The sequence below is a fragment of the Cordyceps militaris genome (assembly GCF_000225605.1).
Source record: "Cordyceps militaris CM01 unplaced genomic scaffold CCM_S00005, whole genome shotgun sequence".
Taxonomy (NCBI): Eukaryota; Fungi; Ascomycota; class Sordariomycetes; order Hypocreales; family Cordycipitaceae; genus Cordyceps; species Cordyceps militaris.
In genome coordinates this window covers 1,007,771-1,032,414 of record NW_006271973.1, presented here as the reverse complement: position 1 = coordinate 1,032,414, position 24,644 = coordinate 1,007,771, and the positions used below count along the sequence as shown (strand labels likewise).

General features: G+C 51.4%; 7 protein-coding genes across 7 annotated transcripts; 4 read left to right on the top strand and 3 right to left on the bottom strand.

Moving 5' to 3' along the window:
- Positions 1-126: 126 nt before the first annotated feature.
- CCM_06702 (AMP-dependent synthetase/ligase) lies at positions 127-5,553 on the bottom strand (the record flags this gene model as incomplete). Its single annotated transcript, XM_006671843.1, has 1 exon — positions 127-5,553. The coding sequence occupies one exon, from the start codon at positions 5,551-5,553 to the stop codon at positions 127-129; it is 5,427 nt and encodes a 1,808-aa protein (XP_006671906.1).
- A 1,283-nt stretch (positions 5,554-6,836) lies between these two features.
- On the top strand, positions 6,837-9,640 carry CCM_06701 (long-chain-fatty-acid-CoA ligase, putative; the record flags this gene model as incomplete). The annotated part of the gene is made up of 6 exons (XM_006671842.1): positions 6,837-7,046; positions 7,122-7,247; positions 7,540-7,592; positions 7,673-7,732; positions 7,765-8,520; positions 8,587-9,640. 6 exons carry the CDS (start codon positions 6,837-6,839, stop codon positions 9,638-9,640), a joined length of 2,259 nt encoding a protein of 752 aa, XP_006671905.1.
- A 225-nt stretch (positions 9,641-9,865) lies between these two features.
- On the bottom strand, positions 9,866-11,279 carry CCM_06700 (Siderophore biosynthesis protein; the record flags this gene model as incomplete). The annotated part of the gene is made up of 2 exons (XM_006671841.1): positions 9,866-10,228; positions 10,284-11,279. 2 exons carry the CDS (start codon positions 11,277-11,279, stop codon positions 9,866-9,868), a joined length of 1,359 nt encoding a protein of 452 aa, XP_006671904.1.
- Positions 11,280-11,418: 139 nt separating this feature from the next.
- On the top strand, positions 11,419-12,352 carry CCM_06699 (uncharacterized protein; the record flags this gene model as incomplete). Its single annotated transcript, XM_006671840.1, has 3 exons — positions 11,419-11,465; positions 11,506-11,614; positions 11,834-12,352. 3 exons carry the CDS (start codon positions 11,419-11,421, stop codon positions 12,350-12,352), a joined length of 675 nt encoding a protein of 224 aa, XP_006671903.1.
- Positions 12,353-12,578: 226 nt separating this feature from the next.
- CCM_06698 (pyridine nucleotide-disulfide oxidoreductase AMID-like, putative) lies at positions 12,579-14,013 on the bottom strand (the record flags this gene model as incomplete). Its single annotated transcript, XM_006671839.1, has 4 exons — positions 12,579-12,634; positions 12,688-13,001; positions 13,058-13,757; positions 13,812-14,013. 4 exons carry the CDS (start codon positions 14,011-14,013, stop codon positions 12,579-12,581), a joined length of 1,272 nt encoding a protein of 423 aa, XP_006671902.1.
- Positions 14,014-16,086: 2,073 nt separating this feature from the next.
- On the top strand, positions 16,087-20,447 carry CCM_06697 (AtrH like protein; the record flags this gene model as incomplete). The annotated part of the gene is made up of 3 exons (XM_006671838.1): positions 16,087-16,359; positions 16,421-20,341; positions 20,385-20,447. 3 exons carry the CDS (start codon positions 16,087-16,089, stop codon positions 20,445-20,447), a joined length of 4,257 nt encoding a protein of 1,418 aa, XP_006671901.1.
- Positions 20,448-21,182: 735 nt separating this feature from the next.
- On the top strand, positions 21,183-23,818 carry CCM_06696 (SPX domain protein; the record flags this gene model as incomplete). Its single annotated transcript, XM_006671837.1, has 3 exons — positions 21,183-21,265; positions 21,318-23,620; positions 23,673-23,818. The coding sequence occupies 3 exons, from the start codon at positions 21,183-21,185 to the stop codon at positions 23,816-23,818; spliced, it is 2,532 nt and encodes an 843-aa protein (XP_006671900.1).
- Positions 23,819-24,644: the final 826 nt, after the last annotated feature.

Here is a 24,644-nt window from a genome sequence, read left to right as displayed (position 1 = left end):
GCATCGTCTGGTCAGGTAGTCAGCATGTGACCTCTGACACGTCCTCACAGTAACGTCTCAGGTCAAATCGCATATATCGAGACACAAAATGGACAATAACTGAGCTCTCGCGATGGCAGAATACATTTAAAGTGCAAACAACTTTTTATCCGGTCTCTGCACCAGGTCCTCCATCACACCGATCAAGTCTCCTAGTAGCTTCTCCGCGTACCCACCCCAGCTCTCGAAAGTTACAATCTCCAATGTAACTCTGTTGCCACCTTCGTGCACAAATGCCTGGATCTTCCATTCTCGTAGCGGTTCCTCGTGGACATACAGTGTCTCGTACTTGTTCTCTGCCTCCTCTTTTGTATTCTCACGCGAGGCCACGTGCGATACATCTTGATGCACCACCGTGTCGAACCACCACTGCTCCAGCCCATCCTCGCCCGTCATGCTCCTCTGTTTCTCCCACCCTGGGCTACACAGCTCGGCAATCTCTTCTAGGCTTATACCTTCATATCCTGCGCTCTGGATATGCTGCCGCTCCACAAACGCGAGTAGATCTGCGCCAATCCACGACTCGTCCATGCGCACACGAAACGGCACGTACTGCCAGCAAGGCCCTGTAACAGTGTCTGCGCCTTCAAGTTCGATGTTTCTGCCGCTGACGACTTCACCGAATACAATATCCCGTAGCTCTTGGCGGCGCGCGAGACACAACGCCCATGCGGCCGTGGGCAGGGACGCTACAGTGACTTCGCGATTCCACATGGAAATATCAAGGTTTCTCTCGATGGCGAAGTGTTTTCGATTGGTAATCGGAATATTTGGACGGAGGGCAGTAATCGTGGAGCCGGCGAGAAGTTCCCTCCAGTAGGGTACACTGGCGGGGATGGCGTGCTTCACCACACGAGAGACATACGAGGAAAATGGCAATGAAGGCTCCGGCGTCTTTTTGTGGGTGTAAAGAGCAGACAGCTGGCGCAGCAAAATTGGGAGGCACATCTCATCGTACTGCGCGTGGGAGATGCGAAAGACGAGACAGCTGCGCGAGGAGGGGCTTTGGGGATCGGAGACATAGAGCCATTTGACGAAGCTGGAGCCAAGCGGTAAGGGCTTCTCAACGTCGGCACGACAAATATCCTTAGAAAAAGATGAAAGGCCTTGTTCGGGATTGGTAAAGGCGTATTCTTCGAATGATGCGGCGAGGGAGTCAAGCACAACGGCGTATCCTCTTCCCGCGCTCTCGACAAACACTGTGCGGAGAATCTCGTTGTGAGAGATTAGATCCTGGCAGCTCTGGCGAAGAAGGGGCAAATCAACCTCTCCTTCGAAAAATATGAGCTCATAGCGCGCGGAGAATCGTGGTTTCTCTGTGGTGCCCCGAACTGCAATTTGCTGCAGGAATCGTGTTGGCAGCACATTGGCGACAGTCCAGGCCTTGTTCTCGAGCTGCGGGCGAACAACATCGGCAAGAAAAGCGTTCCTGTCATCAATTCCACTGAGAAGAGCAAATGGCTCAGCGGGGGAATAAGCAGGATCTTCTGTTGTGCATGTCGACTCTTCGGTACATTCCATTACCGCAGCCATCGCCACTAGAGTCTTGCTCTTAAACATTTGCGCAACGGTAAGGCGAATGCCCTCTGGTCGAGCTTCAGACGCAAGCTTCATGGCCGAGATTGAATCACCTCCGAGTAAGAAGAAATTATCCTCTAATCCAATCTCTGTCTCCGGGACACGCAACACACGGCTCCACAATGCTCGAAGTCTGCGTTGACGTTGAGATGTTGCAGAAATTATTGTCTTCTTCGCTTCAGGGGCGTCTGTAGCATTCATAGTAGCCTTTTCCCCGATGATTTGTATCTTGCCCGCGATATCGTACTTGGCCAGTTTTCCTGTAAGATACAAACCATCCGTTGGTGAGAAAGAACGCAGTTCCGCTAGCCATTGCGGAAGAGCCAGCAGCTGGAGCTGTTTTGGCAGAGAGGTCTGTATTACCAGTTCTCCAATGGCACCCACTGGAAGCACTCTTCTCGGATCATCTGATCGAACAATGTACGCACCCGAAGCGCCATCGTAAACCTTCAGCACCGGATCTTCCTGTGCCGTTTCGACAATATCCCGAAGTATGACAGCATCAGCATCAGAAAGAGAGTAAATATTGGCAACAAGCGAGGTCGTGCCCTGAGAAAGCTGCTGTGCGACATGTTTGAACTGGGTTAACACCCTTTGCATCATGGTCTTATCAACCGTCTTGGAGTCAAAGCTTGCCATGACCAAAAATCCCTTGGGGTCAATAGAGCACACCAACATCAGCGCATATGTGTTGAACTTGAGTGCCTCTTGAGCAGCCTCGGCATCACCTGCTGGAACTAGACAATTTGCTGGCAAGTTTGTATCCAAAGGCAATTCACCAGAATCGGTGCTCGGATGCAGGACGAGGCCGGTTCGAAGTTCACAAGCATCTCGCGCGTCAGGGCTCAATTGACGGATATGCTGCAGACCAAAGTGCTCGTGCGGAATCTGACCAATGATCTGTTCCTGAATTGATTGCAAGAATTCGCCAATCTGGGCCTCAAGATCAACTTGCACACGAACTGGTACAGTAGTGATCATCGGTCCCTCAATTTCTTCGGCTCCCAATATCGGCGCGTTTCGCCCCGTCAGGGTCTCTCCGAAGACAACATCGGATTTATTGATGTATTGTGACGCCACAATCGCCCAAGCGCCTCTAATTACTGTTGCCACCGTGGCATTGGATTTAGGCAAGTCTTGCAGGGAAACATATTCCTCCAACAGCTCGTCTGCCTGGGTCTGGTATCCTTCATATGGTAGTGTCGGGAACTGAAGACGATGAGTGCCCCGCAGCTGATTCCTCCAGTATTCTTCGGACTCATTTCCATCTTTTGCCGAGAGGTAGCCGATGAAATGCTTGAACTCTGCAGCTCGTGACAACAACTTGCCTTGGTAGGCCTGGTTGATGCGTTCCACAATGAGAGGCATAGCCCATCCGTCATATAGTGCATGATGCATGGTCAAAACGAAAGAAAGGGTACTAGAACCGGCATCATTGATGATCGCACATCGAATCAGAGGTCTGCCAAGATCCATGGCCGCCTCGCGATCGGAAACCAGGTAATCAGCAACTTTGGTGCCAGTCCGATACTCGAATTTACCATTGACTACGACCTGAAAAAGCCCGCGTCTAGGGACCTGCACAATTCGGGTACGCAGAATAGGGCTGTTCTGGGAGGCTTCGTCGAATGCTGCAATGAGTTTCATGGCAGTTTCAAGATCCTTCAACGCCACAACTCTCTGTGCCACATATGCCTCTTTGAACTTGCTGGAAAGTGCCATGAGCGCTTCTTGGAGGGGCGTGCAAGGGTATACATCCTCAACAAGCTTTGGCTCGATGCTGCACAATAAAGCAACATCTATTCGGGCGGTATCTTCGCTCCAAGACTTGGGAAGTAGGGAGAATGGCTTCGTATCCCCCAATGTCTGTGATGAGATATGGGTGGCCTTGTTTGCCATGAAAGAGAGCGTTGGGCTACTGAAGATATCGGCCACCGTTAATGCCAGCCCCTGCTCTCGCGCTGCAGCTACAAGCTTCATGGCGCGAAGAGAGTCGCCACCAAGACCAAAAAAGTTACTCGCTTTGAAAACAGTGCTTTGAGACCCCAGGACACAGTTCCAAGCATGTGCCAACTTCTTCTCGGCGTCTGTCTCGGGCTCCTCTTGTGGTCCTTGGTCTGCGTGCGTCGTGCCAAGTTTGGATCGAGGCACCGTGATGCCTATTTCACGAAGTTTTCTCCTGTCAATCTTGCCTGATACCATTGAAGGCATCAAGGCAAGTGTAATAAATGCGGCAGGTACCATATATCTCGGTACTTTGGCGCCAAGGGTGGTGTCGATAACATCAAGCGCAGCTGATAGGTCGGGGGAAGGATCAACAAAGATTTTGGCGGCGTCAGAATCGGTAAGAGATGTTTCAACCAGAAATGCCACCAAAGTTGGTGATCCACTTTCCGGCTTGATAACTTCAGCGGCGACTTTGACTCCAGTGGGCAGGCAGGCCTGGAGATGATGCTCTACCTCGGCCAATTCGACACGCTGTCCACGAAGCTTGACCTGCTGATCCTTTCTGCCTACAAACTCAATAGATCCAGACAAGTTTGACTCATATCTAACCAGATCGCCAGTCTTATACAATCTGCCCCGCCGGCCAGGATAAGAAGCATAACCGTCTGTGAGCCAGGTGGGATCTTCAATGAATACTTCCGCAGTCTTGGCTGGCTCCTTGAGGTAGCCAATACCAACAACTGGACCTTCGATCAGTAGCTCACCAACTTCGCCAATCATGACAAGGGCGTTGTGATCTTCCGGATTGACCAGCCATGTCGTACCGCCAACTCCTTTTCCGATTCCGGTGGACAAATTGAGCTCGTTGTTGATTGTGCAGCCGACTGTGCACTCTGAAGGTCCGTATGCAATGACTAGACTGGTATATTGGCTCCATACTGCGGCGTCACTGGAAGACACTGCTTCGCCACCGAGTCCGAGGACGTCTAGCGATGGGATGATATCAGAATCCAGAACCCGAGCCACGGAAGGTGTCATGTGCACCATATTGGCCTTGCTCTCTCGAATCGAACCGCTCAAGTCATTCATTCGGCCTTGCTCGGAGGGGACGCAGATCTGACCGCCACAGGCCAATGTACAGAGCATACAGTCAATGCTGACATCGAAGGCGTAGGACGGGAAGTCGAATACGCGCGAGGTTGATTTATAGCCGACGGCCTCTGCTCGGGGAATGGCCCCGCTGGTGTAGTTTTCATGCGATATTGAGACACCTTTGGGTTTGCCGGTACTGCCTGAGGTAAAAATGACGTATAGGAGAGACGATGATGGTACAGCAGGGAGAGGATCTGAAGAGAGCTGCAGAGCATTGTCAAATGTAGACTGAGAGACAACAACAACTTTCCCTCCCGCTGAAATCTTAGCTCCCAGTGAGCTCTGCAAAGCCGATGTGACGACGACCTTCGCACCTGTCTGCTCAACAATTGTTTGGAGACGAGCCTCAGGCTGGCTTGGATCTGTCAATGAGAAAGATGCGCCCGCTTTCATGACAGCCAGAAGCGCAACCACAGCCCACATTGATTTTTCAAAGCAAAGCGGTACTGTGACACCAGTGCCGACTCCCAGAAAACGTAGATGCAGAGCCAGCTGGTTTGAAAGCTCGTCAAGCCTTGAATAGGTCAGGGAGCCGTCCCACGACTGGACAGCCACATCTTCCGGTCTCTGCCTTGTCTGCTCTGATATGATGTCATGCATGCATCGTTGAATAGTTTTTGGCACGACTGCGTTCCAGCGCCAGAGCTGGTCGAGGTCTCGCTTTGGGATGCCGCTTTGCCGCTGAGTTCCTTGCTTGGGTCCTGTTTCGGTGCGGCAGTCTGCTCTGTTGTCGGGGCTCGTATCAGTTGCGTAGGATGCTGTCTTCGGCGAGCTGCTCCCGAAGGAAACGTCGACAGCGCGGGCCCCTCCGCCTCCATGGTCGTCGATGATGCGCATTGCGGGTGTTGTGAGGAGAGTTTCAAGACCAAGAGGAGTGTTGGCATTTATGCCAGTAGTGTGAGGTCGGTTGTGCAAGCCGTTTATGGTTGTGGTCGGGTTGCAATGACGTTGATGTATGAGAACTCGCATGCAGCCAGATAAGTATTTGAGGATACGCTGCACGTATCAGTTGGTACAGCTGGTCATGAGTTGCAGTCGAGTAGGGGACTACTGCAAGTACCGGCTAATGGAGCTCCATTGAGATGCGTGTTCGGTTTTATTACTGGATATCAAGCGGAAACCCCCGAACGTCACCTGACAGTGGGTATTTATACGTTTGCTAGTGTAGTGCAGAGCAATGGTCCCGTCGCCTTCTCAGCGCTCTCTAGTTAGAATGATATTGGATGTTGTTGTCCAGTTTAACAGTAGAAAGAGAAGAGCGAAGCAAGGCGTATGCGCGTGTTGCAAACTGTATCCACAGGGCCGCGCAGATTGGAGAAGCTATTAGCGGCAGCTTGAACAGAAACTTTGGTTGGTGGGATGAGGGGTGTGAGATTTGGAGCTTAGAGTACATTACGGGACCACAAGGAACTTGCCAAGGTACAAGACCCAAAGAGGCATGTACTTGCGGATCTGATAAGGCCGGTGGCAGCGCACAGTTCTCCTCCCCACTTGATAGCTTGCTGTGTTTTGTTAACAGTAAAACACATGTTCAATGTCTTTGGAACCGGATTCCTCCAGAACAGTGTTTCCCAGTAGTCGCGGATACTACCGATTACCAGTAGTCCATACTAACTATCCCTTGCAACTTGTAGTTGCCTGCCCGGTCTCGGGCACAGCTGAGCCTCGCACAGCAACCAGCCGAGAAGAGCTAACGTCGAACACGGGGTGACCGCACGCAAACCCCTGCCAACCGCACAGCTAAAAGGGGTATAGTATAGAGATTAAAGAGGAAAGGCGTAGAAGGTATCCACATATGCACTATGTTTTGATTCGTTAGAAATTTTTAGCTGATTTAGCTAGCGGGGCTAACACGCCCTTAAGACCAAGGAGCCAGTTAGAGACTTAAAATTACTAGAGGACGCCTGGAATAATGATCTTCCGCTAGGGTGTGACCCTAACCAGTCTAGCCTAGTTAGGTAATGATAAGCGGGCCCTGGCTGTGCGGTTGGCAGGGGTTTGCGTGCGGTCACCCCGTGTTCGACGTTACCGGCTAATATTGCTTTTCGGAGCAAGTGGACGAAAATAGGCAAAATAAGAGGCAAAAATAGAAGCTTGATCATGCCATCCACTATACTGGTATGGGTCAGGACGGCTATGGCGTCAGCATCACCGCCACTCTGGCAACAAACTTGGCAACCGGAACCCTGGCTTCGCCACCAAGTACCATTTTAACTGATCAATCTCGATTGACTTTTCTTCAGGTATCCGAGCTGGAGCCTTACAAGTTCACAGCTCGAAATAACACTTCACTGGGGCTGTCTTGCCCCCTGCAAGGCGACACTCCCTCGGTTGATTGTCCCTTGCAGGAAACACGAGCATGGCATCTGTAGCCCTGCGCTGTCGTAATAGGGCAAATGATACAGGAAGGATACTCAGAGATTTCCGGAGGGGCATTTCAAATTTTGAAGCACCCACAAAGTAAGCGCCTTCCTTGTCCACTGCCCGGACGATCACTCGAGGCCATTTTGAGACGCCAAGTTCTAGATGCGGTATTTAAATCAATAAAAAATCTTCGTTTAATATGGTCCGAATACCGGCTGGTGGAAAAATGACATGTACCACTGCATCCACAATCACGTTTTTCATGCCTTCGGTTAAGTCAAGGGCCAGCGCCGCGTCACCCACCCCTGCTGATTTGCTGCGCTAGCCCATCTTATCTGATGATCTGATTAGATGAAAAATTGCAGAGCTGAAATTGAGCGCAATACCGCCGACGGACCTCGGAAGTCCGTCAGCTTTATGGATACCATGTTATTATTTGCTATGCGGACCCTCAGATAGAGTCCATCCCCGACCGCGGACCGTGTCGTTGGCTATGGTCCCGGACCGTGGGAGTAAGTACATGCCATGCGCCCACCTTGTCCATAGGCTCGCTCATAAACAGGGCACTTGGCATGACATCCTTCGTGCATAGGCTAGCTCGTGCTGTGAAACCGGCATCTGGGTTCGTTTTGGCTTTCATTCGGTCTCATTAGTTAGTTATTAACAGTCACCACCTAACCATAGTACTCTCGCTGCTATTCCGGTACTCACGGCTGCTCTCGTAACCTCACTCCAGGTGCTGGGATTTTTCGTTATAGTTGCAAACATGTCATCTATACAGACAAAGACTATTCGACCTGAAGTGCCTCCCGAGACGCAAAAGCTCTCGCTGCTCCATGGCCCGCTCGACCCTCCTCTGGTTGACCTTACTCTTGGCGAACTACTCGAACTACAGACGTACCAACACGGCACACGCGAATGTCTCGTTATTCCTTGGACGGGTGCGCGCTGGACATACAATGAGTTGAACCAGCAGTCCTCGTGGCTGGCGCAGTCGCTTCTCGAATTGGGCATTGCTGTTGGCGACCGGGTGGGCATCATGGCTGGCAACTGCGAACAGTACGCCGCCGTATTTTTCGCGGCCGCCAAGATCGGGGCAATTCTTGTCATTCTCAACAACACGTATACACCAACTGAGGCAATGTACGGCATCCAATTCTCGGAATGCAAGATTGTCTTTACCACACGCAGCATCGGTCGCATGGACAACTCACGCCTTCTAGGCGACTTGGAGAACTTGGATCGTGGCCCAAAGGTCATCATGCTGCGGGGTGACGCCGGAAACTATACTACATATGACGATTTGATTAAGGCTGCCGCTCGGAAGAACCACGATAGGCTCTACGAGGCAATGAGGCGCGTGAGCCCACATCAAGTTGTTAATCTGCAATTCACCAGTGGAACCACTGGCCTTCCCAAAGCTGCCATGCTGACACACCAGTACGCCTCTATTCTTCGAAAGAACAATATATCCTCGTTTGAATACTAATTTAGTTTTTTTTTTAGCAACATCGTCAATAACGCACGTTTCATTGGTGACAGAATGCGTCTCACGTCGGCCGATGTTCTCTGCTGTCCACCACCTCTCTTTCATTGCTTCGGCCTTGTACTCGGGCTCCTCGCTATAATCACACACGGTGGCAAGATAGTATACCCTGCAGAAGTTTTCGATATCTCTGCCACTCTACGCGCCATATCCGACGAGTCCTGCACTGCTGTCCACGGTGTGCCTGCCATGTTCGATTCACTATTCCAGGCCGAATTTCCGCCCGATTTTCGGTGTGACCGGCTCCGCACTGGTATCATTGCAGGTGCACCGGTTCCTAGATATCTCATGGAGCTTCTTGTTGAAAAGCTTGGCATGACAGAGTTCACCTCCAGCTACGGTTTAACGGAAGCGAGCCCCACGTGTTTCAACGCCTTCACAGACGATAATATAGACACACGTCTAACAACTGTTGGCACACTCATGCCGCACGCCCATGCCAAAATCGTCGATCGTGATGGGAACATTGTGCCCGTCGGCGAGCGCGGGGAGCTATGCATGGGAGGGTACCAACTTCAAGCCGGTTACTGGAACAATTCGGCCAAGACCAACGAGGTCATGGTTCGCGATTCTACCGGTGTTCTATGGCTTCATACGGGAGACGAGGCTGTTTTCGATGAGCATGGCTACTGTACCATCACGGGCCGTTTCAAGGACATCATTATTAGAGGTGGCGAAAACATCTATCCCCTTGAGATCGAGGAGCGGCTCTTGGCGCATCCCTCGATTTCTCGCGCTATCGTGGTTGGTCTCAAGAGCCAGCACTACGGTGAGGTCGTCGGTGCATTTCTTGAGCTGGCCGTAACAGCAGCTAAGCCCTCGGATCAGGAGCTACGTGACTGGGTGCGCAAGCGACTCGGTGGACACAAGTCCCCTGCAAACCTATTCTGGCTCGGCGAAGGTGGTGTTCCAGTGGATGTACCCTTGACTGGCAGTGGTAAAGTGAAGAAGTTTGAAATGGCCAAGTTGGGCGACGAGCTGCTCCGCAAAGAGACGAGTGTTGCCAAGCTATAGAATATAACTTGGCAATGGAAGGAGAAGGATGAAGTTTTTGTAAAAGTTTTAGAGTCCTAGACTTAATCTATATTAAGAATACAACCGCAAGATAATACTTCCAAGGCGTTTATCAATTCATTCAATTGGTTCTGTTGACTCGGGTCCGGTTCACGACGCTTACTAACGAACTTCTAGATACGTTCCCAGATTTCCCGGTGGATCGCCGTGGTAGTCTTCATCAACCTACAATTTTGGTACAAGACCAATTCTCATACCGCCAACGGCTTTCTCCTGCTCGCCCAACGGACAAAGCTGGAAGAAGCGGCCCCGAGGACAGCGCACAAAGGCGCTGCGCTTGTGCGGCAAGTCGACAAACTTGTCGAGGCCAAATCCATGAATCAAATCATACATGACGACGGTGGAATTCGAATCCTTAGGCTCACCGACCACCCACATAGTACGTGGATCATCGAGAAAAAGGTAGTGCATCAGACTACTCCACCAGGCTGTAACACGATGAGGTCCGCGGAAGCGGATGTCGCCAACGAGAGAGTGACGGCCGCGGTCAAAGTCTTCAGCGTCGTAGTAGCCACCCAGGCGATCTTCCTGTAAGGAATTTAGCTGCTGGTGGGGTTAAATAATCGAGTAGCAAAACACAAACCTTGGCCCAGTACACCTCAAAGTAGGCAAAATAGGTATCGTCCCACTTTGCCAGCAGGGCAACTTGGTGAGGATCTTCGTGAATATTTCGCAAGTATTCGCGGTGCTGCTCCAGGGTGCCCGTTTCATTCCAGCCCTGAGAAACACGGGGGTCGTTTTGCCATTCATGAAACAGTCGCAGGTGTTCGGCATCGGTATAATCGAGAGATACCATAGAAAACGTCTCCTTGAGATGAGGAATCCAGCGACTGTAGATCACCGCACCAGGTGCGGGCTTCGCAGGTCGAATTGGGTGCCACGACTGCTGGTAACGACTCCGGTCCTGCGGGTCACCGGCTGAGGCGATGCTAATGGTATGTTGCAGGGGCGTAAGGGGGTATGATGAAAGAGGGTTCGAGGCCGGCAATGATGAGGGAGACTCGGTAGGGCACCAGACGGGGCGAGGCCCGAATGGCGATCCAGCACCCTGCCAAAAAGTGCTACGCAAGATAACAACGGTGCTTCTCGTGTCTATGCTCGCAATTTCAGGCGCAGCGCCATTGGCCGACTTCGGGTGCTCAATTCCGAGAAGCACATTGTGCAGCTGCTTTGAGAGCACATTGGTGCCATTTCCAGTGAGCTGAAGTCGTACCATTTCCATACCCGGCCTTATGGTGAAGAGCACATAAAGAAGCAGCCACGCCTGAGCAAGTGTGGGTGTGCTGTCGGCATCACCCCAGGAGACATTGGAGAACGGAGAGCGTCGAGCGCGTGCCCACGGGCTGTTGTTAGCTGATTCAGGCAACTCGCTAGATTTGAGATCGGCGGGCGCAGAGAAGAGCAACTGGGATGAGTGCAACTCAAATGGAAGTGGCTGAACTGATGAGCCTTTCTTGAGGTCCAGCTGGAAGAGGTTGTCGTCGGCGCGCTTGACGGTGTATTCAGTGAGGTATGGGTGCGGCAGCTTGATGACGGTGTCGGTGGGCGCGAGGGCCGTAAGGTCGATGGTGCCTGCCATGACGTAACAAAATATCGTTGAATTGGATAAAGTCTTGATAGCAAAGAAGAATGGGATTGGAGATGGAAAGATAAAGGAAGCAGTGTTCAGCCGCCACCTGAAAGACAGCTCGGCACATGGGCCGCCCATTCACCACAAGATGATCTCATGTCTGCAGCGATTCAGCGAAAGGACTGCCGATCCCTGGTAAGGAGCTTACTAGGTACCTCCCATTCCCGAGTTGCAGGGATTGGCAAAAGGGCAAGTCTATGCCGACGGACGGAGCAAAGACTGCGCTAACAGTTAAAATATTAGGGTTGGAAAAGAGGGCTCAGGTGCAGAAAGTGGAGGATGCAGTTTGAGTTAATCACACCCCCTCCCGTAATCGACTATTGGACACTTGAATCATTACAAGTATCTGTACTTTTCCAGGACTGTCGGTAGGCGTAGGTTGGCTGCGAGGAGACTAATAACTACCTTAGGTAGTATTAATTTGCCGCGAGGCATTTTGAGACCATTTGCTACCACCAGCAATGCCGCGTTATTGCCCCAGGCCTCGAACCGAATCGGTACAGGTACATACGTGTAACTTTGGCGGCGACAAGCACTCAGTACTGGTTCCTGTCCTCCATTCTCCATCTTGTGCGACCGAGTCACCCAATGCAGTCCTCTCGGTGCGAACTGGGCGTTCCTGGAATTGTCAGCTCCGATGCTCGGCCAGGGCCTATATCACACACAGTCCTCGCGGTCGGGAATGTGATCAAGTTCTACCTCCGGTGTCAATGTTGGCTCTATTGCCGTGTCACAAATCTTTATTGCCTTTGGTGGCTCAGTCTGTCGGTAGGTCACAATTTCGAGCACTGTCAAACACCAACACATTGTCCTTGTTTTCGCCATGGCCGCGTGTCATCTGCCAGGGTGTCTGTCCCAGCAAGCTCCGCAAGTACTTGCCAGCGTTCGGATCCCCAGAATTAGCCAAAGATATAGGGCAGCATTGCCGTTCAGTGATTTGTGCGATTGCATTCGTGGCCGTGGCATGCTGGCGCAACGTCAATGTCAGAAACATTAAGCAAGTCAAAGGCCTTCATTTCTAAAAGATGTGTTTGAAACGATTATAGTCGATTCACGCTCGTAGTAGACGTATTGTCCTTAGACATGATCCAATTTCACAGTCTCGAGACATGGTCAAACTCAGAACCTATTCACTGACTATAAAAAAACTGTTTTTAGTTCCGGGAACATTTTAAATGAAGAGTCCGCCAACGCCGTAACCGATATTAGTTATGTTCATGTTATAACCACCGAACTGTAAGCGCAGAATTATGCGTCGATAACAGTATATTTTTGCCCACCCAGCTGCATGTACTCCCAGCAAACTAGCAATCTGAGTTAATACAAAGAACTCATAGTTAAGAACAAGAGAGCTTACTGTCGAATCCCAAGTCGTTGCGGAAGTAGGCTTGCATGACATCTTCACCCGAGACAGTGCCACTGTCAGGGCTAGAAGCGACAGCCTTCTTGCCTACAGCAAGACCAATAACGGCTGGAAACTCTGTGAGCTCACTATACTTGGCCTCATGACCGCCCGGGGCCCGGTCACGTAGAATGGTTTGGTGAATGTTGTGGGCAACGTAGTGACCACCATGCATAGCGCCACCACATCGCTTGATGCCGCTCCATCTGGCGGCATCACCGGCGCAGAAATGATACTCAGCATTCGGCGTTCCGGCGACAAGTGTGAGGCTGCTCGTATTAGTATTTGGAGTGGTTGGATTACGCTTTCGAGAGATACAACATACTTTGGGTTGATTTTAACCAGGTTATTTTCATCCAGGGCCGTGGCGGGCATATACGTAGCGGTTGAGGCAGGCTGCGAAACAGCCATGATAACCTCGCTAGCCGCCATCTTGTGACCATTCGAAAACTCTATCTCATATTTTGTGCTACCGTCCATTGTTTCCACTCGGTCGGACTTACTGAGCCGGTGGCTCATCAGCACATTCACGCCGCTCTCGCGTAGGAGATCAAGCGCAGTATCCTTGCACTCGTCAGAGAGCGCCTCGGACGAGAGCAGCTTATCCCTCGAGTGAACTAGTGTGACATCAACGCAGGGATGGACAAGCTTGAGCTCGGCAGCCATCTCAATGCCAACAGCACCGCCGCCAACGACAACGACACCGTGCTGGGCATTACTCACAGCGTGAATGTGCTCAGCAGCCTCAACCAGGTACTGCTTGCGAGAGAGCGACTGCGGGACTACGGGCCACACACGTCGGAGGCCGGACGCAGCGACAAAGAAATCGTATGCGTGCTCAGTTGGAACCTTTGTGACGGCCTCGAGAGTCGTGACAGTCTTGGCAGCGCAGTCGACAGTAGTGACAGAGCCAATGACGACTTTGATATTGGGCTGCTGCAGACTGGGAATATCTCGGAACTTGACCCAAGCTTTTTTGGTGTAGTTGGAATCGGCGAGAGCAAGCGGGGAGCCAATAAGATGATCTAGTCATTAGACAAAGTTTGTCCTTGAATACCTGTCTCTTTTTAGTTACTTACAGAACCCGTCTCGCTCATCGGCAATGGTGATTTCAACATCCATTTTCTCAAAGTTGGGCACATGGGGGTAGGCTTCGCCAGACATGCGAGGGTTGACACCCGAGGCTAGATCGAGCAGGTTCAGGGCAGCAGAGAGTCCGGCATAGCTGCCGCCAGCGATGAATACACGCGTTGGCGCAGGCGTCGGTGTGTCGGGGGCCATATTGAATATTTTGATAATTGGGTGCCAGCGCTGCAAGAAGACGTAAATAGCGATCGAGGGGAGACGGCAGACAGAATACTTAACCGTCTGGCTTTGGTGCGAGCGGGGAGTGTTTGGCGTTTGGTGGGGAAAATGGAGGAAGAGGAGTAGAAGTTGGTGTAACGAGGAGACGGAAAATGATTGCAAGAGTTTCTCTGGTTTTTGGAGAGACAGTGGCGCGCCTTTCAGCTGAAGCGAAGAAGCTGGAACAGGTGGCAAGGCAGCGAAACGTACAAGTCGCGCAGGTCACAGTCATGAGGGAACGAGAGGAAATCGTTGAATAATATTGCAACTGTGAAAGACTTGTATAGCGCATAAAAAGCAAGGACAGTTGTAGATAGGCGCCACGGAAGGGAAGTGCATGTGCTCAATATACTGCACAAAGCGGCGACTCTACAGAGACTGCTCACCTGCCAATACAAGGTGTTATTTTTGTTTCAAGCGTGCTGCGACACAAGTAAGGAAAGCGCCCAGCGAGTTGGGTAAATTAAGCATGGGATCTGCGTTGATGGGAAACTCGGAGCAGATGAATAGATGGCCAAGAAAGAAGGAGCAGGGCCAGCGAGCGCCGAATCCGGGAGTCGCCCCTTATCTGATCCGTGTCGGCCGGTATCAACTAGCCTCGGACCAGCTTGTCGCCTGGCCGAGCCATCGATTCAGCAACAATGGCGCCATCCACGTAACTCCGACTGACCGCCGTAATTTCAGCGGAAAAATGTGATGTGGTGCGACCCGGATACGACTGACCCCGCTTGGTGGAGCGTGCAAGAACAAAATTTGATCAGATAATTCGATACTCTGTACTCTGTACATTACATATGCAAACTAAAGAAACTTGTAACGAGCCGTGCTCAAGAGCGACCGGTTCTGCCAAGCATGCCCATACCCAGGGTGCCGGCTAAGTTATGACTTTCTTGAGGGCACATGTTAGCACAAAAAGATCCGATCCCGAGGAATGAGCCATTTTATGTACACCATTTGGGCCGCCTGGACCATTGGTTACTGGTGGCCACGTGCCTGACCGACGTTAAAAAGTCAAAAATTATCTGATCCGTCGATGGCCCACAGTCCACAGTCAGCCAGGGGGCACAGTCCATATTGGACGCCCACAGATCACTATCAGTACAAATTACAAATTACCAGTAAATAGTTTAGGCAGTGATTAGGTTCAACATTGAGGCCAAGCTCTAACAGTGTCACTCCCTTACCTAGTTACAAGTACCTGCCTTGGCAAGGGCCTTGTCTTCTGAACGTTGCTTTTCCCCTCCCTCTCATGATGACCTCTCCACACCCCCTTTTCCCCTTGTCACCCCACTCTCAATTGCTGGTAACCTTCCTCTGTACGAATATGGAGAGGTCGACTTCCGCAAGGTACTGGTATGTACAGGTACTTGCTGGCTTGGCATGAACCTGCTCCCAGCGGAGACGGATGGTGCTGGGGGGGGGTTCACAAAGACGCACGAAAGAGAACATGGCGGATACTTCCTAAAGCCCCCCAAGGTACTTCTCTCGGGGATCATGATACTTTGAAAGTCCAGTTGTCTCTCACACTGCCGTGTTGCCGTGTTGCCGTCTCGCGTCGGGTCAAATTCTGTCGGCTCCAGTTCCTTGCAAATGTTTAGCAGAAACAGACAGACTTAGTACGAATATTCCGGCCCAGCATTGTCAGTGCAGCAGCGATGTACCTACCTACCTAGTTAGGTAGGTACCTAGGTAGGAGGTAGGTAGTCAACTTGCCCGCAGCAGTGGACCAGCATTTGGAGCACTGTCATTTCAAATCTTCCTTCAACAGGCTAAACATTTGTGGAAGTTCGAAACGAACAACAGTCATTTCGCGTTAATTCCCGCCATTTTCTTTCATCAAGTTCTTGTTCGTCGACCGCGGTCCAACCCACACAGCACTGGTTTTGTTTGCGCGACTGCCGTCAGTTTTGACGTTCATTCTCAGGGATATCGTTTCCAACTCCCCCAACCATGACTGCGGCTTCTCTTTGAACATATCCCCTTCTCGTAACCTATTAGACCAGCTCAGTCATGACTGCCGACCCAGCCAACATCTCTGCGATGCAATCTCTATCTCTCGCTCCGAACCAGCCAGGAAGCCAAGAACACGACAGCACCACAGACAATGGCGCCAACACGCCGACGGAAGACCGTGATACCGCGCCAACCACCGATGCCATTGTTGCTATACCTCTGCCATTGATTAAGAGCTTGTCTACGACCACAGTTAAGTCTTTCAAGTCTGTGCAAGACGGGCAGCCTGGCGCGGTATCTGCTGAGCCGATAGCAACCAGAAAGGAAGCTGTATGCACTCTAGATGGTGCCTGGATCGGTGAAACACTCTAATCTCTAACATTCATTGTAGTTCTTTACTTATTTCCAGCTTCTGGTCTACGCCAATCCGACATGGAAGGACTATCTCCTCCTCGCTGGTGGTCTGGTCATATCCGCCGCTGCTGGTGTCCCAATCCCCCTCATGGGGATCTTCTTCGGTCAGCTTGTCGACGACCTCAATCAGGGCACGTGTGACTCCAAAGACCGTGTCAACATTGTCAAGCTATCCCCCGATGAGCTACAGCATTCGGTCAACGAAAAGGTTCTCAAACTTCTGTATATTGGCATAGCCAGCTTTGCCCTCATCTACGCCTACCTCGTCTGTTGGGCCATCTTCTCGCGTCGCCTCGAGGCCCGCATCCGTGATGCATACTTCAAAAACCTGCTCCGGCAGGACGCCACTTTTTACGATAAGCGCCAGGCCGGCGAGCTGTCGTCTCGCATGAACGCAGACATGCAGACCATCCAGTCTGGCACCTCTGAAAAAGTCGGTATATGCATTGCCTGTACCTCCTTTTTCGTTACTGCCTACGTTGTGGGATTTGTGAAAGACGCAAAGCTCGCCGGGATGCTCATCTCTCTTATCCCGGCGTTCCTGCTATTGTCTGTGGTCGGCAGCTACTTTACGCAAAAGTTTACCTTGGCTATGTCGAACGCTATTGCCTCAGCTTCCTCTGTCGCGCAAGAGACTCTGTCCCATATCGCTGTCGTACAAGCTTTCAACGCCGGTCCCCGTCTTGAGGCCAAATTTGCCGCCGCTATGGACCTCGCCCTCGCTGCGGGCATCAACAAGGCATTTGTAGCTGCGTTGCAGGCCGGTACGCTATATCTCATTGCTTACTCTGCCAACGCCCTTGCCTTTTGGCAGGGAAGTCGCCAGATTGTCGACGCCATTGGGTCCAAAAACGGCACTAGCGTCGGTGACATCTATGTTGTCATCTTTTTGCTTGTAGATGCCTGTATCATCTTTGGATCTATCGCACCCTATCTTCCAATGCTTGGTGCCGCTGCTGCAGCTTTTCGCAAGGTCCGAGAAGATATCGAAGCACCGGTCTCCATTGATTCTAGCTCCGACAATGGCCAAAAACTTTCCACTATTGCCGGCGGTATTAAGTTCGATGCTGTCTCTTTTGCCTATGTCTCCCGTCCTGACCAGCCCGTCCTGAATCGAATTACTTTTGAGTGTCCTGCCGGCAAGTACACAGCGCTCGTAGGTCTATCTGGCAGCGGCAAATCTACTGTAGCAGGTCTGACCACACGGTTGTATGATCCCACCGAAGGGGCTATCACACTCGACGGTCGTGACCTCCGAGATTTTAATGTGAAGAACCTGCGCAGTTTCATGAGTCTTGTACAGCAAGAACCCTCTCTCCTCAGCCGGTCGATTCTCGAAAATATTGCCCTCGGTGTACTCAACTCGCCCTGGGACCACCACCGAAAGTTTCAGGCCATCATTGACAGCCCGATATTGGCGCGCCTTGCTGCAAATCTCCAAGAAACAACGAATATCAATACGGCTGCGCAAGAGTTTGGTAGCGATGTCGTTGAGCTTGTTGGCATGGTTCGTGAAGCAGCCAAACTTGCTGACGCTGCGTCCTTTATCGAGACACTGCAGTGCGGCTATGGCACTGAGGTTGGCATCAGTGGCAAGCTTGTCAGCGGTGGGCAGCGACAACGAATTGCTCTCGCCCGCGCTCTCATACGCAACCCCAGAATATTGATTCTTGACGAGGCAACCTCATCTCTAGACTCTGCCAGTGAGCGACGCATACAAGCAGCCGTCGAGTCCATTGCTAAAGATCGCACTCTAATTGCAATTGCACATCGTTTATCTACCATCAAAAATGCAGATAACATCATTGTCATGAACAATGGAGACATTCTTGAACAAGGTACTCATAGTCAGCTCATGTCTCTCAATGGCAATTATGCCAGCATGGTTCGCCTCCAGAATATCGAGGCGGAGAGACATGATGACAGTGCCTCGCTCGCGAGTACTGCCCGGGGTGATATTGAAACTGACATGCCGGGTCGCAGTTCCGTCGCTAGGGAAGAGGAACCTGTCAATAAGGTTCACGATACGATCACGGCTGCCAACTTCCAGGCCACACGGACAGATGAAGCTACCACTGCCGCTGCCGCTGCCGCTGCCGCTCCGAACGACAGTGATTCCAACAAGTCGACTGGCACAGTTGTCCGCAGCATGTTCAAGCTCCTCCGGCCGAATCTTCTCTGGCTATTCGCTGCCATCCTTGCTGGGACCATTGTCGGGCTCACCTTTTCCGCTTCGGGTCTCATCTTCGGCAACACCATCGGCAACGTCAGTCCCTGCAACAGTGCCATCCATATTCTATGGGCAGGCCGCTTCTTTGGCGGTCTCTTCTTCATGCTCGCTGTTGTTGAGCTTCTCGCCAATTCGGCAAGTTGGTCTGGTTTTGGCTACGTTGCGGAAAAGCTTCTGTACCGTATTCGCGTGCTTACATTTCGCTCTCTATACCAGCAAGACATGGACTGGCATCAGGCCAGTGGCCGCACGCCCGCATCTCTTCTGTCTGTTATCACGGCCGATGCTGCCGCTGTTGGTGGTTTCAGTGGCTCCATCATCGGTACCATGTTCTCTATTATGGTCAATTTTCTAGTTGCCATAATCATGTCCCACATTATCGCCTGGAAGATTGCCGCTGTTTGTCTCGTGACAGTGCCACTGCTACTCGGCTCTGGTGTCATGCAGGTGCGCTCGCTCTCTCAATTTGAGCGTAAGCATGCCAGCGCGTTTTCCTCGGCTATCGGTATTACCGTTGAGGCAATCAACTCGTTCAAGACGGTTTCTTCTCTTTCCATTGGGGATGAAATCCTGGGGACGTACCGTCGTGCATTGTACGCACCGCAAAAAGAAATCACAATATCTAGCCTCTGGACCAATTTTTGGCTCGCCATGGCCAACAGCACGTGCAACCTCATCTACGCCTTTGCCTACTGGTGGGGTTCTACGCGCATTATCAAGGGCGAAAACACGCAGACACAGTTCCTCATTATTCTGATGGCGATGCTCGTCAGCGCACAGCTTTGGGGTCAGATGTTCAGTCTCGCACCTGAAATCTCGCGTGCGCGTGCTGCCGCCTCTCGTATTCTGAGTCTCATTGACCTTGATTCCGCCGCATCGCTGCCTAACGAGAAAGGGAGTGTGGACGTCGAGGCTGATGCGCAACCTCCAAGCAAGCCACCTGGTCCGATCCAGGGCTCTACAATTATATTCAAAGATGTCGCCTTTGCCTACCCTTCCAGAACCAATATTCAGATCTTGAAGGGCATGACATTCACTATCGATGCAGGTCAGTTTTGTGGTCTCGTTGGCCCCTCTGGTGCTGGGAAGTCCACTATCATGTCGCTGGTGCAGCGCATGTATCGTCCTTCCGCCGGTGTGGTTGAGATTGACGGAGTGGACATTTGCGTCAAGGAGGGTACTGAATTCCGCGACGACATCGCCATTGTACCCCAGGATTGCGCGCTGTTCGAGGGTACCGTCAGATTCAACGTCAGCATAGGTGCGCGCCCCGGCCGCGAGCCCACTGACGCCGAAATTGAGGCAGCATGCCGCCTGGCTAATATCCATGACACCATTGCTGCACTGCCCGACGGCTATAGCACCGAGTGTGGTCCTAACGGATCGCGCCTCTCTGGTGGACAGCGTCAGCGTCTGGCGATTGCGCGTGCGCTGGTCCGCAAGCCTAAACTTCTGCTCTTAGACGAGAGTACCAGTGCTCTTGACGCTGAGAGCGAACGCGCTCTTCAGGAGGGTCTTGAGAGGGCGGCCAAGGGTATCACAGTCATTGCCATCACCCACAGACTACATACGGTACGCAAGGCCGATGTCATTTTTGTGATAGAGGATGGACAGATCATGGAAAAGGGCCGCCACGACGAGCTTGTGGAGCGAAGCGAATCATATAGGGTTAATGCGTTGTCACAGATGTTGTCAACATCGCTGGCAACAGGTTGACGCGGGAGGTGCTTTAGACCCTCTTATCAACTTTCTGGTTCGGGAATTCACAATCTAAAATTTAGAGAGGTTGTATATATTAGACAAACTTGAAAAGTTTTGTAACTTTTGTCTCGGGCACTCGAAAGCCATCAAATGGCGGGTTTTGCCCGCTAGCATACTGCGACCATGTCTTCGGGGTTGTCGGACTGACTGGACTGGAAAACGTATCTCTTGACATCGTCTTTTATTAGTGTAATGATGGCTTTAACAACAAACTTGTTCAGGGGGTGCTGCACACCCAAGTTCAGGCCAGCAGCGTCTTGGGTGCCACTACCTTTTCGTACCCACTACACAGTACTGACCTACCTACTACCTACCTAGGGGGCAACCTACCAGTACCTGCAGTCCATCCATCTCCATCCATCTCCATCCATCCGCAGCATGACACTGGCCGGAACTAAGAAGTGGCCCTAAACCGTCATTACTCCTGCCCTCGAGGTTGTATGCGTTTCTCCTCCCGACCTCAACCCAAGGCGCAACTATTCCAGGCCTGTCCCATCCAGAGCGTCCCTCCTCCGTTTCTCGCACCGTTGCCGCCGGTCCTTCACTACTATCCTGCAGCCACGTATCTGGACGAAGCCCTCGTGGCCGCCACAGCAGCGAGCGAGGAGGGATCCCGTCCACATATACGCCCGCATCCAACGCCATCGAGCTCCTCGAGTATCCCATCAAATCTCCCCACGATCCACGAGAGCAGCACCTCCGCGAGAATCGTGAGACGAAGCGCCTCTGGCTCGAGGCCAAAGATGAGATGAAGTTCTCTCACAGCATCCAATTCAACGCTGTTCCAGACTGGAGCAGTCACTACATTGCCTACAGTAATCTCAAGAAGCTGTAATTAACCACTGGACCTGTTTTGTTTCACAAGGCTAACCGCTTTGCGAAGCATATATAACCTCGAGAAGAACGCTGCCCAGGCCCGCTCTGGTGACCACGAATCGCGACCCCTCATATCCACAGACGAACCCGAAGATGTATTCTCCAGGGCGCTAGGCATAGAATTAGAGAAGATTTGTTCATTCTACGTCGCCAAGGAGGGCGAACTGCACGACGAGGTCTCTCAACTCTTGCGTGATGTCGCTGAGCAGCCAGCGCTAGAATCATCCGCAACCTTCCGTCGTCGATCCAACGACACGAACCGCCCCGACCGTGTTGGTTACCATGCCCGCGTGGCGAGCGTTACCGACCAAACATCCGACGATGATGGCGGTGACGAGACGGCGAGCGAAGAAGAAGATGAAAGCGCCGCCCTCACCCACGCCAGGGGCCAAGGCCGTCGCAGCACCGTGCCCAATTTTGCGCCGCCCCCTATCAAGTCGGGTCCGTCGTCCGATCTCGGTCGCGCTCCGTCTACGCGCCGACACAGCACCACATTTGACGATTATGGCGAAACGAGCACCGTCTTTGCCTCCGCACTATTCCCATCGGCCATCATGCTCAAAAAACGCATCATTGGACTCTATGTGTCTCTCTGCGAGCTCAAATCGTATGTGCAACTGAACCGCACCGGTTTCAGCAAAGTCCTCAAAAAATTCGACAAGATCATGGACAAGGAGCTTCGCAATACCTACATCAAGTCTAACGTGGACACGGCGTACCCTTTCAATGACGAAACTAAGAAGCACATTGAAGACTACATTGCCGAGATGGAGTCCGCCTACTCCACTGTCGTGACCGGCGGCGACGATGCCATGGCCAAAAAGGAACTCCGCTCACATCTCCGCGAGCATGTTGTTTGGGAGCGCAACACTGTCTGGCGTGACCTTATCGGTATTGAACGCAGAGGAGAGGCCGCCCGACTTGGCTCGCTGCTCCTCGGCCCCGACTCCAACCAGGCTAAACGACTACAAGGAGATGACGACAAGACGATACCAACGACCAATATCGCCACACCGTTTGGGCGGCTGGTGCTACCTGTTTGGATGGTCAACTCATCCATGCTCATGCTTCTGCTGTCCACAGCCGTCTTTGTAACGTTGCTCTTCCTCCCCATCATGAAGCATCCGGAGCAACAAAACTGCCTCGCCATGCTGGTTTATGTGAGCTTGCTGTGGGCAACAGAGACGCTTCCGCTCTTCGCCACAGCGCTTTTGATCCCTTTTCTCTCTGTCATTCTTCGAGTCGTTCGTGATGAGCAAGGCGACCACCACCGCCGCCTCAATGCCAAGGATGCAACGGCGGCCATCTTTGCCTCAATGTGGAGTCCAGTCATCATGCTCCTGCTCGGCGGCTTCACCGTTGCCGCTGCACTGTCTAAATGCACTATTGATAAGAAACTGGCCACTCTGGTTCTTAGCAAAGCTGGCACTAATCCACACGTCGTGTTGATAGCCAATATGCTCGTTGCTGCCTTCGCTTCCATGCTCATTAGCAATGTCGCCGCCCCAGTACTGTGTTATTCTCTCATCGATCCCATGCTACGCACGCTGCCCTCTGACTCACCCATGTCGAAGGCTGTTATCATGGGTATCGCATTGGCGTCCAACATTGGTGGCATGCTCTCGCCCATTGCGTCGCCACAAAATGTGGTCGCAATGGGTATCATGCAGCCAGCACCGACTTGGCTGCAATGGTTCTTCATTGTCATTCCTGTCGGCACCGTCTCTATTGTTGCCATTTGGACGTTGCTCCTAGTCACATTCAAGACTAGTCAAGGCACATCCATCCAACCTGTACGACCTCTCAGGGAGAAGTTTACCGCTGTCCAATGGTTTGTAACTATTGTGACCCTCATTACCATCGCCCTTTGGTGTGCAAGCCATCAAATGGAGGATATTTTTGGGGATATGGGGGTCATCGCTATTATACCGATTGTGATCTTCTTTGGCATGGGTATTCTCACAAAGGAGGACTTCAACAACTTTCCCTGGACAATTATCATTCTCGCCGCTGGCGGCTTGTCCTTAGGGAAGGCTGTCCGCTCCTCTGGTCTCCTTCACACCTTGGCCGAGGTTGTGTCCGACGAGGTTCAGGGTATGGGTGTTTACGGCGTTCTTGTCGTCTTTTCATCTCTGATTCTAGTTATTGCGACTTTCATCAGCCATACAGTTGCAGCTCTCATCTTCCTCCCGTTGGTCTACGACGTCGGTGTAGCCATGGACCAGCCTCATCCCAACCTATTGGTCATGGCTGGTGTGCTGATGTGTAGTGCTGCCATGGGTCTGCCAACCAGTGGGTTTCCTAATATGAGTAAGTTTTCTTCACGACACATGGTGAACGCAGCCGCTGACATCGCGTATAGCCGCTATCATGAAGGAGGATGCTACAGGTCAACGTTACCTCCAAGTGAAGCACTTCATCAGCCGCGGTATTCCCAGTAGTATTCTCACTCTCGCCGTCGTGGTGACTTTGGGCTACGGCATCATGCAAGCTGCCGCTCTAGATTGAGCATCACAATCTTGCTCTCACGCTCTCACACCTATGATTCCTTCTTTTTTCCAATTTGAAAGCTTTGCATCCTTCACAACCCAACCTGATTACGACATCCGGTACGTGTACAGTGTCTCGATTTAATAGCTCAACTTAATTTAGGTAGTTGTTTAGAATTTGTGGAGGCGAGCTAAATATACATATCACTTGATAGGCATCGTTCGTATTTGTACTTTTAGCTGGAACTCAAGTACGTCATATTTTAGCGAAGCATGGGTAGTCAGCCACTGCTGTGGGTTGACAATCAGTTACGGGACCCTTCAATCCATTGCAATATTACTTCATTGCTAGCACTATCAGTGTCGTTACGGTGTCATTTTTAGGAGCATGAGGCTTCTTCCAGAAGTCTCATGTACAAGTTCATCTCTGTCAGTGAGAGGAACTTTCACTGTATGAAGATTGATGTTAGTGCCTCGGATGAGTAAATAAGTGTGGAAATGCTCTTGTGTAGTTTGAAGATGACGTGTATAATACAACACGGCTAGTTGTATGTGCGCATGGAGCAGTGACTGCGTGGCTAGGCATGTACGTCTTTGATAGGCGGCAAAACATTCACATTTGCCTGCGTTTCTTGTATCTCGTTACGAAGAGCATGGCGCAAATAGCTTGAGTTTAGGACGTAATGCGACAAGAAAGTAAGTTGAAGCACGAGCATGCTAACTAATTAAAAGCATTAAAGCCTATTTTTTAATAAGATATTAAATAAGTTTCTTATTTAATATATAATTTATTATTATTATAATACTATTAAGCTATTAATATATATTAAAGATCTTATATATAT